Genomic DNA, 17,928 nt, shown 5'->3' on the forward strand with positions numbered 1-17,928 from the left:
ACTAGATGAGACTGCAGGCATGCGCCACCATGATGCACTGGGCTTAACCAGTTTAATCTTATACTCACATGGAAATACAAAGGGTCTGGCACTTCAAAAGCACAAGCAACAACAAAGTAGACCTCTAAAAATAAAGAAAAAAGTTGGAGAACACTAACTAGATTTCAGGATTTATTTTAGTTACAATAATCAAAATATTGTGGTATTGGCACCAGCACAAATAAAACAGATCACTGAAACAAAACAGAATCTAGAAATAGGCACACACATATTTAGATAAGCAAATTTTAACAAAAGCACAAAGGCAATGCAGTAAAGCAGGACTTATACAGAAGTCTGAGAACAACCTGGTATCTATATATAAAGACTAGGGTTGGGGAAGCACCCTACAACACACTTTATATCACATCTACAAAGCAAAGTAAGCTGAATCACAGACCCAAATAAAACCATGTAAGAAAATATGTAACAATGAGTTAGGCAGATTTTAGATGACACTGTCCAAAAATTAGTATAAAAAATTATATGAATTTTTAATTAAGCTGAAGTTTTGGTTGTGGTGGTCTGGCTGGGGGGATCAAATCCAAGAATATGCAAGGATGGCTACATCTCCAACTCAAAACACATTTAATCAAAATTAAGGATGCTAGGGTCTAGAGAGTTGAGTCTGCAGTTAAAAGCACTGACCACTCTTTTAGAGAACCAGCAGTTCAATTCCCAGTGCCAACATGGCAGCTCACAAACATCAGCCACCCCAGCTCCAGGGGATCTGACACCCCCTCCTGGTCTGTGTGGGCACTACAAGCATATGATACAGAAACATGCATGCAGACAAAACACCCATAAACATGAAATAAAAAATAACAGTTTAAAAATGTTTTTAAAACAAAATTTAAAATGTATACTACAATGAATATGTTAAGAATTATATAAGTCAACACATAACTTTCCTCTTTAAAAGGTTAAAAGGAAAGAGAATGAAAAGATAAGCCACAATTTGCTGGGGGGAGGGGTTCTTGGCAAATCACTTAGTTAAAAATACTTGTATTCAGTAGCTGCGATGCTGCTGTCAGTAGAGCACCTGACTAAGCTTGAGGTCCTGATTTTGACCCTGAGCACTGAGAAAATAAAAATAACAACAACAAAGCAAGCCCCCAAAAACACTTGTGTCTGGAATATATAAAGAACTTTAAAACTGAAGGTTGAGGAGATAGTCCAGCAGATAAAGCACTTGCCATACAAACATGAGGACCAGCATTCAGACCCCAACCCCAGAGCGTGGAAGGCAGGGACAAGCAATTTCTAGAGCAAGCTGACTTGCTAGACTAGCTGGTATCAACAAGCTCTGGATTCAATTTAGAGACCCTGCCTTAAGTAAGATGAGAATGATCCATAAATATTCATAACCTCAACCTCCTACCCTCTCCAACCCTGTACATAAACATGTAACACACACACACACACACACACACACACACACACACACACACACACACACACAAAATGAGATTTTAAGAGAAACTTTCCAAAAGAAGTTACACAATGGAAGGAAGCACATACTATCCACCAGACATGACTAGTACACATATTACAAAGGCTGAAATGAAGAGGATTGGCCACACAGAGCTGTACTAATGTATATATGGAGAAACTGGTACTCTCAAGCTACTTCTGAAACGATGAAAATGAGACTGGCAGTTTCTTTTGTTTTGAGACAAAGTCTCTCTCATTCTATAGCCCAGGCAAGCCCTCTACCACTGAGCTACAGCCTCAACCCTCTTTCTCTGTTTCTTGTGTTGTGGAGAAGATTACTCCAGGACCTTGTACAGTGCATGCTTTCTTACTGAGTGACATGCCCAGTCCCTAGCTATATTTATCTTGTTTGGGTTAAGTCTAATGTTGATTTCATGAGGTATCTCAAGTTAAAATTACTGTACAAAGTTTAAATATGTGCAATTTATTGGATGACAGCTATACCTTATTAAAGCTGTTAAAATGATCTAGCAATAATTCAGTGCTTCTCAACCTTCCTAGTGTTGCCACCTTTAATACAGTTCCTCCAACCTCCAATCATATGGTGACCCCCCCCAACCATAACATTATTTTCATTGCTACTTCATAACTGTAATTTTGCTATTGTTATGAAATGTAATATAAATATCTGATATGCAGGATATCTGATATGGAACCCCATGAAAGGGTTGTTCAATGACCCCAAGGGGTGGCAACCCAATTGTTGAGAACCAGGGAAATAATCCATTCTTAGTTAAATCAGCACTTATATTTTTAAATCCAGATGACTAAACTTCCAACTTGCCACTTTAAGTAGAAGTAAACCACATTTCCAGAATATGCATAATATGCCAAGAACCATATTAATCACTTTACATATATTAACCTTACTATCGTTATCTTAAAGCTACTAGTTGTAAAGCAGAAGTGGGAAGGTAAAAAGAACACCACAAAACTCTAGAAACCAGACAAGACCTCTTCTTTTTCTGCTTAACCCTTTTAGTACCTACAGATCAAATACTTGCTATCATCAATAAGCCAGCAGATTTGAAATCTGAATCCATCAGAGGAGTTTTTATTTTGTTTAAGACAGGGTTTCAGCACGTTGCCCTGGTATTCCCTATAATAACTGAATCCCAGAGTGTCTTAATTTGTAATCCTGCTTCAGCATCAGAAATACAGCACCACACCTGACTAAAATCTACAAATTTAACTGGAATTCTCATTACAGTGGAAATACATGCCAAGCAAAAGGTTAACATTGGATATTTAAATTTTATGTTTTTATATAATAATTTTTAAAGAAAAAAGAGCTTTTTGATTTTTAATAATGTAAGGATTTTTTTTTTTTTTTTTTAATGAAGAGTGGGCTGGAGAGGTGGCTCACTGGTTAGACACTAGCTGCTCTGCTCTGCTAAAGCCCTAGCGGTTCAAGTCTCAGAACCTATATAGTCACTCACTATCTCTAGTTCCTGGGGATCCAACACCCTCTTCTGGCCTCCCTGGGCACCAAGCACACATGTATTATGCAGACATACATGAAGGCAGAACATTTATACACATTAAAAATAAAATATATTTTTTAATGAAAAGCGCTAAAGAAGACATCTTCAAAGACTTCCAAATGTTGCCCACTCTTCCAGACCTCTGCCCTGTGAGTAGGGATCTGTAAGTAGCTATAGAACAGTGGTACCAACACTACAGGTCATGTCTGGAAACATTATTCCTAAGGAGGGGTTGCTATTTTATTATCTAGATGTACAGAATTCCCCTATAAATATCCCCAATGAAGAGCACTTTTGTTTGGGTCAATATGGCTCTATGTAATTAGCCAACTAAGTAGTTTCTTCATTATATTTATTTAAATCCCTACTTATTTCCAAAAATGATTTACAAAATAGGATACCAACTGTCTCTAAGTGTTCAACTTTATTTCTCTCACTCATTTTCTTATAAATCATATTAATCTTATTTTAAGTAACTGTAAACATTTAAAAATACAGAATATTTTATAAAATTAAAATATTGAAGCTGAAATGTTGCTCAGCAACAAAGTTCCTGCTAGCACACTTGGGCCCCAAGTTCAATTCTTAGCCCCAAGGAAGAGGGAGAGAACTTAAAACCAAGCTTAGCATTGGGGAGTCCATCTTATAGTATTTATTATGACAAGGTCTGAGATTTCAGACTTAAATATTGTTGTGAGAGATTTTTCCGTTCATTTAGTAGTGTCTAACATACTATATCTGGTAGCAACTTCTCACTTACTATATCTGGTAGCAACTCCTCACAGAAGTGGTGTTTCCAGACATGGTTACCTGTCTGCTATTAGCAAAGTGTGTCCGATTAAGCACCATGGTTCTACGGCTACTAGTCTCAAGGCACAGGCCTGTAAGACTGTTCAACATCCTAAAGTCCTGAAAGTTGTAAAGATGTCCTCCCTAGTGATTTTATTTTTTAAAAAGAATCTTTTTTTTTTTTTTTTTTTTTTTTTTTTTTGGTTTTTCGAGATAGGGTTTCTCTATAGCTTTGGAGGCTGTCCTGGAACTATCTCTTGTAGACCAGGCTGGTCTCAAATTCACAGAGATCTACTTGCCTCTGCCTCCCAAATGCTGAGACTAAAGGCGTGCACTACCACCACCCAGCCTAAGTATTATATTTTCAAATTGAGGAAGCTAGTTCTACAAAATATTCAACATGACTATAATGCATCTCATCTTTCCCAAATTAGGAAACACACACACACACACACACACACACACACAAAAAAACCACATGCCAAAGAAATATAAAGAAACCAATCATTCATCAACCGTGGCGGTTAATTTAAGAAATCGCAATACCCTGGTGTAATTCAGCATTTTAGTTCTGCATTTATGCAGTCCACAGCTTGTCTCAAGTGAGTGTTAAGTTCCACTAAGTGTCCAGTTTCACACTGCCATTATTTTGTACTACATCTACATTCACCATGACTTTGTACGTCTCAGTCATACCTTTTCAGACAAATCTTGCTTCAGTGACAACTCCATAAGAAAATGCTAAAAACCTCTACCATATTTACATAAACTGGACTTAATTCCTTTCTCATCATACCACAGGAGTTAAGTTCTTGTGATAAAGATTAGCTGTCATACAGGTAGTACAGATGAAAAACAAATTAGAGACACAAAATCTGGGCTTCATTTGTGATTTGGTCTCCCATCAGCTTAGCACAAACACGGCTTAAACTTTCTCATTTGTACAAAAAAAAAAAAATGGCAATAACATCTCTATTTGTAGAGAGATTGCAAAGATCTATTATAATAATTCATGTGAAACCCTTTGTAGACAGTAAAGCACCACAAAAATGTTGGGTGTTATTAGTGGTGTTAGTCATAACACATTAAGGAAATATATCCCTGACACAGATACACTACTAGACATGTAAGTCACTTTCTAAAATAGGCAGTCATTAGGAAGACAGCTTGAGATGATAAACTTTGAATTCGAATCCAGGCATATGGGCTCTAACCTCAGTTATGCTATTATTCTGTACATGAACCCTGACCAACTTTCCTTTTCATCTCAAGTTTCTTCAAAACAAAAACAAAAGGAAGTACAGAACCAAAAGTTCCATATTAACGTTATCTATGACCAAGTATCCAAAACCCTCATTTAACCATATATATATATATATATATATATCTCCCAAATTCAGCTCGGTTCAGTCTTTGGGAAAACTCCAGTTGAAGACGGCTGACAGCAAGAAAACTTTAATGAAAACTCAATTCGGTACACTTCTGGAGAATCTTGCTCTCTATAATTAGTTTTCCTCCTAAAGGACAGCAAAAGAAGAACAGGGTGTATTGAGAGTAGGGCGGGGTCCTCTCCCACAAGCTTCAGGAGCCACCCACTTCCCAAAGAGGTGTAACTGCTTCCTCCAGGCCCTTACCTGCCAAAAAAACTGGAAAGACTTATGGGTTACACTGCCCGAGCGAGCATTCTGCTTTTCTTTCCACTTGGGTGGGGATGGCAGTAGTCATCTGGCAAACACACCCTCTAAACACCATTACCCACAACACCAAGTGTCCCTGAAGTCTCATCAAAGACTTAAGTTTCTAGGCTGACGCTCGTTTTTGTTTTGGTTTTTAAGAATTCAGACCACGAACTCAAACGTGGGTCTCTCCGTGTTGGCGCTGACTGGTTTGTGCCAACTGCCAAGCTGCCCCTTCCCTTGCCGCCCGCCCTCGCGCGCGCGCGTGGGCACAGGCGCCGCCGGCCCCCCACTCCCCACCGCGCCAGGTCGCGAGGGCGAAGCCCGGAGCTCGCGGGGTGACGGGGCCGGCCAGCGAGGCCGAGGCCGAGGCGTCGCCCCCGGGGTCGCTACTCTCCTCACCGATGACGATGCGCAGGTGCTTGAGGCGGGTCAGCGCGTCCTTCTTGGTGTCCAGCACCTTCTGGGTGGACTTCTTCACGTCCCCGTGCGGCTTCTTAGAGAACATCCTGCGGCCGCCGCGGTCCCTCCCGGCCGGGTCCCGACGGCCCAGCGCAGGCGGTGGGCGGGGAAGAGGCTAGCCCCGGCGGCTCATGCGCTCCGCCGCCGCGCGGGCCCCGCTGCCAGGCCCGCCTCGCGCCGCCGCCGCTGCACGGAACCTGCGGCCCCGGCTCCAATATGGCGGATCCGCCCCGCGCGCTGCAGCGATGAGGAGACGCGGAGCGGCCGCTGCCGCCGCCCAGGCCGCGGCTCGGGCCCCACAGCCGCGGAGATGGAGCGCTCCGCCGCGGCGCCGCTCCTCTCTCCCTGAGGCCCCCTTAAGGTTGAAGCTTCTCTAGCAGCTTCAACCGCGCAGAGGCCAAAACCCAGTCGTGTGGTGATGGAGTTTCACGACTCTGCCGTCGGTGGCGAACGGTCCCCGTGGCAACCGCCTTCTGACGTCAAGTGCTCGTGACGTCATGCGAGCGTGAGCTCATGCTTGCCGGCTGTAAACTCTTGGTTTCCCTGTGTTAGCGCAAATGGAGGAGGGCAAGAAAGTTAAGGAGGGTGCTCATTGTAAACGGTAGTTCCTAGATTTTCTCTCTCTCCCTCCCTCTCTCTCCCCCTCCCTCCCTCCTCTCTCTTTTTGAGGTCTTTGGTACCCACTCTTTAAATCGCTCCAGTGACATCAGAGCAGATATGCAAGGCCAGCTTGATACCAGCTCTGAAGCCTTGGCTGTAACGTCATTTCACGTTCTAATTTGTATTCTTTCTGTGTTTTGCAAACTATTCACTTTCTAATTTGGATTCTCCCCGTGTTTTTGCAAAATAATGATTGAAAATGTACTGTGTTTTAGAGATGCGTAGGTGTGTGGAGACTAGCAAAAACAAAATAGCTTATTATAATTTATTTATTCATTTGTTTTTACTTTATGTGTGTGAGTATTTTTCCAGCTTCTAAATACACCATGTACATGCAGAGGCCAGAAGAGGGTGTCAGGTCCTCTGGAACTGGAGTTACAAGCCGCCATAAACCATTACATGGGTGCTGGGAACTGAACCTGTACGTGCTCTGAGTTGCTGAGTCCCAACAAAACAGTTTTTAATATGTGAATCTACAGAATAGGATGCGAGCACAGGAGAAAGGCAAAATGGCTACTGTGCTGATTTGACCCAAAACAGTGGTTTTAAAAATCCTCTCTGGCAAGAAGTTCTTGCTCTCTTTTTCCATAGGCTGGTACTCCAGAAAGATATGATCTTCATGCTCTTTTACCACAACACCCTTCCCAAACTCACCATCCTATTAATTCAGAAGACGGCCTAGTACTTTCCACATCTGAGAGCTCCAAGGCAGCAAATGCCTGCCTCCAGTTAGCAGAGAGGAGGACATAGCATCTCCTGCTTACTTGTGACTCTGGTGACCTCCAAGAGCACCACATACTGAAAATGGACCATTATCATTTATCTTTCACTTTCTTGACAGTGTGGGTAAAAGTTTGCTTAAAGGAGCGTCAGGCAGCTTACCAATGACTATACCACTGAAGAAAGTGTCTCTCCGTTCCCATTCAGCCATTAACTGCTTATAAATTCTCAGAGGGCTAGGGCCTCTTAAACTTCCTCCACTACAGCTGTTGATGAATCCAATCTTGTGAAGGTTTTAAGCAGGTAATTTAAGCAGGGCTATTGTGAGTTCAAGAGTTTAATTGCATGTCACATCCTGGTCAGCACCCCCAAAGCTCTCCTACATTGCCAGGCTCTTTGAGTCTTTCCACCCCTTCTCGGTTGGGAGTGTGTGGCCTAGTTTCAGACCAGTATATGATTGCTGGTTCAGTGGATCACCAGATGAGGCAAAAGCCCTTGGGAACAGTCTCATACATCAAGGAACAGTGGACTTCCAGATAACAAGGAATACTGCTGGGACTGCACAGCCTGAATGCTCTATTCTCTCACATAATATTGTTGATTCCCTGGGTGATTTTAGTATCATTTTGTCAATCGTGCATGGAACAGATGTGATCATTCCTGGACACCCCAGTTTTTTCAAATATTTTCCCCTAAAATCTTTGGGAGCTGATGCTCCTCAGGTCTGTTACTCCAAACCTGAGAGCTGTTCTGATTCAGTGCTAACAGGATTGGAGGCAGGTCACCCCTATTTCTGTAAATATGTTTTGAATAAGATTGTTGTTCCTGAAAATATGTGTCTATGTCAATCACCTTCTAGTTCTGACTGCGGCTGAACCGTGGTACTTCTCCAATGTTCCTTGTCTCTCTTTAGGGAGCAATATGGGTGCTTCATAAAGTCTAGGCATTCAACAATTTCTCTTCTCAGTACTTATGAATCTCTGCAATAACTCCTGGCCACTGAAAAAGAAGCTTCTCTTACTAAAGTTGACAGCAGCACATCGATGTGAATAAACATGGTTATTTAGAAGTAAATTTGACAGTCACATCATATCCATCTAGCAAAACAACAGTAGTTTCCTCAACAAGGGCCATGACCTCCTCAGCCCCAGGCTTTTGAGTGTGTTAACAATGTGAATTTCCCGTTGTGGAGAAGACATCAAATACAATCAGAAAGCTAGTGGTTACTCTCATAACAGACTTCCCACTGTATCATCAGTAACCTCATCTTGCCTGTTCGGGTAGTTTTGTTACAGTGTCCAAAACTGAATAAGGCTATTGATTACAATTCTCCCCTAGAAGCCTGCATAACACCTTGCAGCTCTATGAAAGCTGGGCTGGAGAGGGTGAGGTGGGGATGGCTTCCAGCCCAGTCTAGGTGGATATTGACATCAAATGCATGTGGCTGTCTTCAGCAACAGGGCCTCACCATCTGCTTCTGATGAGCAACCAACAGCAGTGGCAATTGCCTGTGTAGTTTGGGGGTCTTGTTTCTGAGCAAGGTTTCACTATATATTTATATATTATACATGCAATAAATATATATAATTTACATTATATTATATATGAAATAATTTATATAGAAATGCATAATATATATGATAGTGCATATTATATATTTAGAGCTCCTAAACCCCCCTGCCTCAGCCTTGTCAGTGTTGTGGTTATAGGTATGGAACGTCACACTCAGCCATGAAGCCTTTTGTTTATTTTACATTTATTCTGTGCATGTTTGGAAGTTAGAGTACAATTTATGGGAGTTACTTCTCTCCTCCCACCATGTGGATCTCAGGGATTAAATTCAGCTCATCATGCTTGACTTATCTGCTTGCCTTCCCTTATGAGCCATCTTGTTGGCCCCTAGGACATTTCATGACATGGAAGATACTTGGCAATATTAGATGAAAAAAAAATGAATACATGGTTCAGTCCCTAGCACCACAAAAAAATCAATACGAAATGAAAATGTGTACACTATTAAATTTTGAGAAAATTGTATTTGTAAAATAGAAATAAAGGTGGAAAATACTCCCAAATAGTGAATTGGAAGTATTTTTTAACATTCTTTTTTATATTTTCCTTAGTTTCTATTTCCTCTATAAAATTAAATTCTGCTTTTACAAAAAGGTTTTTTTTTTTTTTTAAATTAGGACAATCCAATGCACTCATTTCATGCTATGGAGACAGATGGTCAACAGTGAGTGTCTTCCTGAAATACTCTCCACCATTTATTTATTTACTTATTTACTTATATTTGGGGCTGGGAGTCTTTGTGTAGCACTGGCTGGCCTTGAACTCCCAGAGATCCACTTGGCTGTGTCTCCCATCTGCTGGAATTGAAAGGCATGCACCATATCTGGCCTCCACCTTGGTTTTTAAAAAATATTCATTGTTATTATTTTAATGATATGCATGTGTATATATCTGTGTACTGGTGTGTGCATATGTGTGCAGGTGCCCTCTAAGGCTAGAGGTGTTGGATCCTCTGGAATTGGAGCTATAGGGGTTTCTAAACATTGAACATGGGTGTTGGATGAACTGAGGGCATTTGCAAGAGCAGCATATGCTCATAATGACTGAGCCATCTCTCTAGGCCCTCCACCTTATTTTTGGAGACATTGTTTTTCACTGAACTTAGAACTCACTGATTCAGCCAGGCTGGATGGCAATCAAGCCCCAGGATCCTCCTGAGCCCACCTCCCCAGCCCTGGGACTAAAGGCACGTTCCACCCTGCTGGACTTTCATAGATGGGCTCTAGGCATTGAAATTTGGTCCTGGCACTTGTACAGAAAGCACTTAAGTGATTGAGAGATCTTCCTAGCCTCTAGTATACCAAATTTAAATTAAGATGTATACAAGAGGAGAAGCTGCTTTAAAATTAATTTTAAAAACTTTATATCCCATTGTATCGTAGACTTTACAATTGATTTTAAAATCATTGATTTTACAACTAGATAATGGATTGTTGTTAAGCCAAGTGTGGTTGCATACATTTGTAATCCCAGCACTAAGGGGACTGAAGCAAAGATTGGCACGGGTTTGAGGCCAGCTTGGGCTATAGATGGAGAACTTGTCTTAAACACTATATGACAGCAAAAACAACAACAAAAATCAAGGCAGGTCATGGTGACACATACCTGTAATCTCAGGATCTAGGAGATGCCTTGACTACACAGCACATTTTAGGCTAGATTGGGCTATTTGTGATCCCATTTCAAAAAAAAAAAAAAAAAAGGGTGGGGGGGAAGTGGGGTAAGCCAGGAGGAAAGAAGGGAAAGAGGGGGGAAAAGAAAAGAACCTGGATTATTAGGCATTCTAGAATCCCGTGTCTCTGTCAATGCCTAATTTTCTTTTCTGAGATAAAAATTTTCCCTCTCCAACCAGGGACTCTGATTTTCTTTTAAAAGCCATTCAATAACAGCAAGATGACTCAGTAGATAAGAACACTAGCTGCCAAACATGACAGACAACATAAATTCAATCCCCAGGGCCCTCATGGTGGAAGGAGAAAGCCTACTTCCTCCAGTTATTCTATGACCTCCAATGTGTGCTGCTGCTGCTGCTGCTGCTGCATGTGTGTGTGTGTGTGTGTGTGTGTGTGTGTGTGTGTGTGTGCACGCGCGCATACGTGCATGCATGCATACGTGTGTGTGTGGGGGGGGGGATCTTACACAAATAAATTTAAACAAAAATTCAAAAACTACCTGAATTCAATATGTACCATGCTAACCTTTGTCATCTTTTACAATTTTTAGAGCAACTAGGAAAGTCTAACATACCAATTTTAAACTAAACGAACAAACAAATTAGTATGTATGTGTGAGAATAGAAACTCTCAGTCTGGAGATGGAGCGGGGTTAGTAAAATATTTGTGTAGCATGGTGACACATGCCTGTAATCCCAGCACTGTGGTGGTACAGGCAGGAGGATCAGTAGTTCAAGGTCATCCTGAACTACATATTGAGTTATCGGTGAGCTTCAGCCTGTTTACAAATACATAAGTAGATAGAAACTCTTTAAAAAACAAGAAGTGTCTTTAAAAGTGTGGTTTCCACCCTCCTACCTCATCTTTCCTTGTTGGGTATACAATGCTAATGCTCTAGCATGCTTTCCAAAAACAAACTAGAATCATCTTTTTAATTGTATTTTGTATGTATGTGGTGTGTATACATATTAGTTTGAATGCATAAACAAGTGTTCAGGTGCAAGCCAGAGGTTGGTCTCAGGGGTATTCTATCACTTTCCACTTTACAGCTCACTGATAGGCTAGGCTGGGGTCAATTGAGCTCCAAGGACCCTCCTGTCTCTGTCCTATTCCCAGCATGAGACCAGGTCCTGTGTTTATTGTTTCATGTAGACAGCTGGAATCTGAACTCAGGTTCCCATGCTTGTGTGTTGAGCACTAGTCACCTCCCTAGCCCCCCCAAAATAGAACCCCCTAAAGGCGTATTTTCTCCTCTTTCTAAACAACAAAGTCCTGAAGATCCCACTTCCCACAAATATTTTTGTTTAATTACTTCAACTCACTGTGTAGCTGAAGTTGATTTTGAACTCCTGAACTCCCTGCTTCCATCTCCTGATTTCTAAAACCACAGATAAGTCCCCACCACACCTGGTGGTAATGGGAATCCACCAGAGGTCTTTGTGGATACTCAATAGAATTTGGGGAAGTCCACTCCTTTTAAAGTCAAACTAAGAATTAAAATAGTACCAACAGTCTTTCCTCTTCGGAATCAATATGTGATTGTCTAGGGGCAGGGAATGTAGCTTAGCTTAGTGGTACAGTATTTTCCCTGCAAAAGAACACACACACACACACACACACACACACACACACACACACACACCACAATGGATGTATAGATATCAGCATATATCATGTTGGGGCACAGTATATGCATATTTAGGGAATGTATAGCACTTCTGATCAAAGAACCAAACCCACATTGAAAGACAGACTTCAGAGAAACTAAATCTAAACGTAGCTAGGCTCTATATCTTGTTTCTACTCCAACATGATTATGATCAGTATCTTCAAGTTGACCTAGAAGATGCAAGGAAGAGGGCAAAGCTACTTTCTGATCTTTCTGAATGTATTAAGTGGGAATGAAAACAAAAGAGGGAAAACAGAAGCAGATACATTGATTGTGGTGAATGAATGTTGGGGGCTTGCATTGCATTTGTGGCTTTTTTTTTTTTTTTTTTTTAACAGCTACACCCGGTGTGCTTGGGAAAGCTCTCCCTCTCTCGGTGCCATCTGAACATCTGAGCTCTTCTCCACTGCCCTGTTTTTATTAAGTGGTCTATAGAGCCTGAGTAAGATTTTATTGTTAGGAATGAGCCCCTAGGAGGTCAGCCCGGTGAAATGCCATCCTCAACGACTGGAAAGAAGGAATCATTTTTCTAATGAACTGAGTATGAAGAGGATGAAGCCTGGCTGGAATCACAGGGAACCAGCATGACATGGATCCACTAGATATTAACTCAAGTACTATGATCTTTTCTGTTTCACAACTACTGTTCTTACTTGCCTAGGGCAGTTTCAGTTGAGCTATGCTGGGCATGTGGAGGTCAAGGGACAATTTACAGGAATCAGTTCTCTCCTTCCACCATGTGGGTCCTGAAGATATAACTCTGGCTGACAGGCTTGGTGACAAGTGCCTTTACAATGAGCCATTGTACCACATTTAAAGATATGCTAGGGCCTAGAGAGATGTGTCAACAGTTAAGAGCATTTACTGCTCTTGCAGGAGACTAGGGTTCAGTTCTCAGGTGCCGACTTGACAGCTCACAACTGCCTGTAATTCCCAAGAGATCTGACACTGTCTTCTGGATTCCTCAGGCACCAGGCATACAAGAGGTGCACATAATACACATGCAGGCAAAATACCCATGCACATAAATCATTTTTTTAATCTTAAAGATAAAACCTTAAAAGAGATATTATGGAACTGGAATTACTGCCTAGTGGTTAAGATCATCATGTATTGTTCTTGCAGAGGCCTCGAGTGGGTTCAATTCCCACCACCCAGATTAGGCATCTCACAACTGCTTGTAACTCTAACTCCAAAGGATGCCTCTGACCTCTTGAAGCACAAGCACACACACGCACACATATACACATAAATAAATAATACAAAAATTCAGGACTATCATGCTGCAGTGCACAGGACTTAGAAATTTAAAGGGCTGGAGGAGTGATGAGGAATCAAAATGGTACTGGCAGCCATGCATGCCTGAGTGTCATGTTCTGGGCTCTCTCTCAGTGGTGGTTTCAATTGCTGTAGTCTTGGCCAGGGCCTCCGTCTCTTGAGAGTGAGTGCTCTGTAGCCTGTCCTCCAGCCTGGTGAGGCAGGACCAAAAGGAGCAGGACTAGAATAATCAAGAAACAGATCCTGGATACCAGGAAGTGCCTAGACAACATGGCGGACTGGGCCAGGTCCACAAAGGGCCCAGCTAGAAATGAGTAAGTAGATCGTAAAGTGATGGGAAGTAAAAAGTGAGCAAATATGAGGTGGAGAAATGGAAGGTTTGTGCGCAATGAAGTGAGGCAAATCAGGGGATGAGAAGGCGGTTGCTGTTCTTGCTCCTTGGGAAAGGGTGAATTACATTGCCCATCAACAGAGCCCAGTAAGACACACAAGTGTTAGTGGACCTATGCCTTTTCCCTTAGAGGAAACCGGCTGTATGGTAGCTGTGATTCCCAGAACTGCATTCAAACTCAGGAAGGAGGGCGGTGTCTGCAGAGTGGAGAGCCACAACTGACTGGACATGTCCTGCTGTGTTTACTTCTCATTATTGGCCTATCTGCTAATCTCTCTTGTTGGTTGTGGTGACGGTTCAACCGTGAGACTGGATGACTCTATGTTGAATTATAGCTTTACTCTGCTGCATCTAACTTTGGCCAGAGATTTATTTCCTTTGGAAGCTCTGGGTTAGACAAACACTTGAAGACACCCAGAGGCCCTACCCAATGTGTGGCTTTAAGCATGAGCCACTACAACATGCAAGTATGCTGTGGAGAGATGGGAGAGAAGAGAAATGGAACAGTTGAGCTCTGGAGTCTGAAGTACAGAGAGGTACAGCCTGCGAAGCCAGCTGATGCCATGGTGAAGTCCCAGACCATGTAGCTGCCGAGGGTCATATCTGGGTTCAGTGGCATGCAGCAGCAGAGGTCTGTGTCGATGTCCATGATCCATGTTACTTCCAAAGGTCATGTGTACGTCCCTGGTCTCTACTGAAGCTTGGGAGCATGTTGATATCCAAGGGCTGCAGAAATGGTCCCACCCCTCACCAATTGCACCTCACCCAGGTAGCATAGTAGAGCTGGCCTTGGTGTAGGCATGAATGAGCTTCCCTGAGAGTGTGAAAGCAGGTGAATTGGCCCCATCCCTTTCTGCCTATGGCATTGGGTAAGCTAGCCTGAGCAGTGCTGGATAACTCACCCTAGAGGTAAGGATACGGCTGACCAACTCAGCTACCACCCAGGTCCAGATCATCTGTGAACTACTGCTCAAGCACATGAAGGAACAGGTCCTTCAGACCCAAAGCAGAAGGCTCTCCACAACACAGGGCAGCAACAGATCATCCAAGAGGTGTTCCAGTGAGGCTGCATTATTGATAGTATCTCAACCCGGACCAATAACTTATTGCAATAAACATTTGCAAGCAAAGATGTATTGTATGGTCTAAAGGGTATGCTGTGTGACTGTGGCACACTACAGCTTCCATGATGAGGTTTTGTTTTTGTCTTTTTTTTTAATTTAATTTTATTTTATGTTGGGGAATGTTGTTCCAAGGGTAGAGGTCAAATACCAAGGGACAGGGAGATGAGTGGGCTTGGGGTACATGGTGTGAAATCCACAGACTCAATAAAAAGTTTAAAAGGGGTGTGAGAAGTACTTGAAAACAACTGTGCAAGACCTGTGTAGTAGCTCTTGTTCTTATAAACCCTGCTCTTGGGAAACTGAGGCAGGAGGACTGGTACAAATTCAAGGTCAGCCTGAGTGTCATGGTGACTTCCCAAAGAACCCAGACCCTGCCTGACTCCCAGAATTTGGAACTACATCTGAAGTTCTCTCCAGCAACATTCACCATCTATACTGTGTGGCAGTCATTTTGTACTACATCTCTCTCATATTAGACAATAATCTTTACCAAAGATAAGTCATATTAATTTTCCTACGGTTCACAATTCAAGGTTCCCTCTCTTCTCCTTCCTTCCTTTCCCATCTACCTGTCTCCCTTTCCTCCCCGCTTCTCTTTTACCCCTCTCCCTCCTTGGCCCAGTGATACTGGCTGTTTAGTAGATCGTCAGTCTGCGTGTTTGCAAAGATTGTGTAAGCAGTAGGTACTCAACAACTGCGTATTCAATTTATGCAAATGTATTTGAGTTGCCATTTTCTTTTATGTCACCTCAATAATGACAATTTGCTTGAGGATAGCACCAGAGGAGGAGAAATGATAATGGTGGGAGGCAAGAAGGAAAGGGAAACCATGCTTAATAACAGCAAGCCAAAATGTCAGGAAGGTGAATGCTTCCTGTTTAAATCACACCAAAATATATTCTATGCTTTCCTTACATTTAGGGCTGGGGCCAATGCTGGGGGTCAAACCCACAGCTTAACAAGTGCTAGGTAATTGTTTATCACTAAGCTACATGACCAGTCTCATACTTTTTATGCATATTAGTGCTGTATTTTCATGAACACCTTTATGATAGAAGAGGATATCAAACCCCTCTACAGATGGTTGTGAGCCACACCGTGTGGTTGCCTGGAATTGAACTCAGGACTCTGGAAGAGCAGCCAGTGCTCTTAACCACTCTCCATCCCCCAGCCTCATATTTTTAATGTTTTATTTTCACCTAGGTCAGCTGTGAGACCACTTCTATACCTTTTACTAAGATCAAGTATAGTACCAACTGTGGGAATTCAATTACTATTAAAGTTTTAAAATATCAGTATATGATATATAGCTGAGTTAGAATGAAATTTAGAGAAGAGGAAAAAAAGACAAGGAGTCTATATCTTCTAAACACTAAAATGTAAATGGTGCTGTTCACGAGAGATGGCAGAATGATTAACTTTTTAAAAGATGGAATATTATGTACCCCAGACCAGCTTCAAACTTGTATGTAGCCAAGGATGACCTTGATCTTCTTGATCTTCTTGCTTCCACCTCATGAGTGCCGGAATTACAAGCATTCACCACCACACTCCATTTCATGCTTTGCTGGGATTGAAACCCAGGGCCACATGAATGTTAGGCGAGCACTCTACCAATGAGTTACGTTCCCAACCCGTCTGAAAATCTTTTCTAAACAAAAGTATTTAGTTAGAAAAGTATCATTGCTGTACTCCCCCATCTGCAAAAAAAAAAAAAAAATGTTTTAATGTCGAAATAGAAGACAGCTAGATTCTTATGATGTGATAGCTTTTTTCTTCTTCTTCTTTTGCTTGAAGTGTGTGAAGAAAACCTGGTTCCATGTCTCTATGAAATCAGAAAGGGAGACTATTTGATCACTTCTTTTTTTCAAATACTTGTGATCGTCACACTAAAAGTTCAAAAGTGGCAGCTTTGTAACAATGAGTTGCAATAGGGGATATGAAGGCACATGGGTAAACATTCTTTGCTCTCAGCAATACAATTCTACACCTTAAATAGATCTTTTATCTATGCAAGACTTTGAAACATTATGCATTTTCATTTGTAAAAGAACGGTATGGTACACTGGGATAGCAAAAGTTAAATTTTATTAAATAATATCAAACAATCATCCACTTCAGAAAATCCTTTAAGTACTGGAAGCCAGTCATGCTCATTAAGGTTTTCCAAAATCCTAATTTTCACTGGCAAGAGTGATTTCTTTTCCTGTACTAGGGATTGGACCTGGAGTCCTTGTACATGTGAGGCATGCAAGGCTAACCATTGCTCTACTGTTCAGTTATATCCACAGCCAGAGAAGATTAAATTTTATCATTGGAAGCAAAGACCTGTATTTATGATGCATAAAAAAGCTCCCCTCAATTTGTAGAGCTGTTTGATACTTCTTTCTACTTTTTTCTTGAGGATCTATAAAGACATTCTGTGCCTATTTTGTTCAACAATCCATCTCTTGAAATTTGTACCATACCTGTCATATAATATGCACTCAGCAATACTAATGAATATGAAAAGGATTTGCGCGGGGGGGGGGGTGCGGGAGGGGGGAGACAGGGTCTTTCTCTAGCTCAAACTAGCCTGGGCTGAACTTCAACTCTAGGCAACCCTCCTGCCTCAACCTCCCAAGTTCTGAGATTATAGGCATCTGTGTGTGTGTGTGTGTGTGTGTGTGTGTGTGTGTGTGTGTGTGTGTGCGCGCGCGCGCGCGCGCGCGCGTGCGTACATGAGAGAATGAGAGAGAGAGGGAGAGAGAGAGAAACAGACAGAGAGAGAGAGAGAGAGAGAGAGAGAGAGAGAGAGAGAGAGAGAGAGAGAGAGAATATGTGTGTTTAGACTGGCTGGCCAGCAAGCCACCAGGATCTTTTTCAGGTTCCTAGCTTTGGGACTACATGTTCAGGTC

At 42.0% G+C, this 17,928-nt stretch overlaps 1 protein-coding gene across 6 annotated transcripts in view; it reads right to left on the minus strand.

Annotated features, from left to right (window-relative positions):
• The window catches only part of Ralgapa1 (Ral GTPase activating protein catalytic subunit alpha 1), a 199,380-nt gene extending 193,352 nt beyond the window's left edge, over positions 1 to 6,028 (minus strand). For all 6 annotated transcript variants that reach the window (XM_051195870.1, XM_051195866.1, XM_051195869.1 and 3 more), the window contains exon 1: positions 5,885 to 6,028. In XM_051195870.1, coding sequence (XP_051051827.1) covers positions 5,885 to 5,990 — 106 coding nt within the window. In that variant the 5' untranslated portion in view covers positions 5,991 to 6,028. The remainder of the gene's footprint in view (positions 1 to 5,884) is intronic.
• Between the last annotated feature and the right edge of the window lie 11,900 nt (positions 6,029 to 17,928).

Source organism: Phodopus roborovskii, unplaced genomic scaffold (genome assembly GCF_943737965.1).
Source record: "Phodopus roborovskii unplaced genomic scaffold, PHOROB, whole genome shotgun sequence".
NCBI lineage: Eukaryota > Metazoa > Chordata > Mammalia > Rodentia > Cricetidae > Phodopus > Phodopus roborovskii.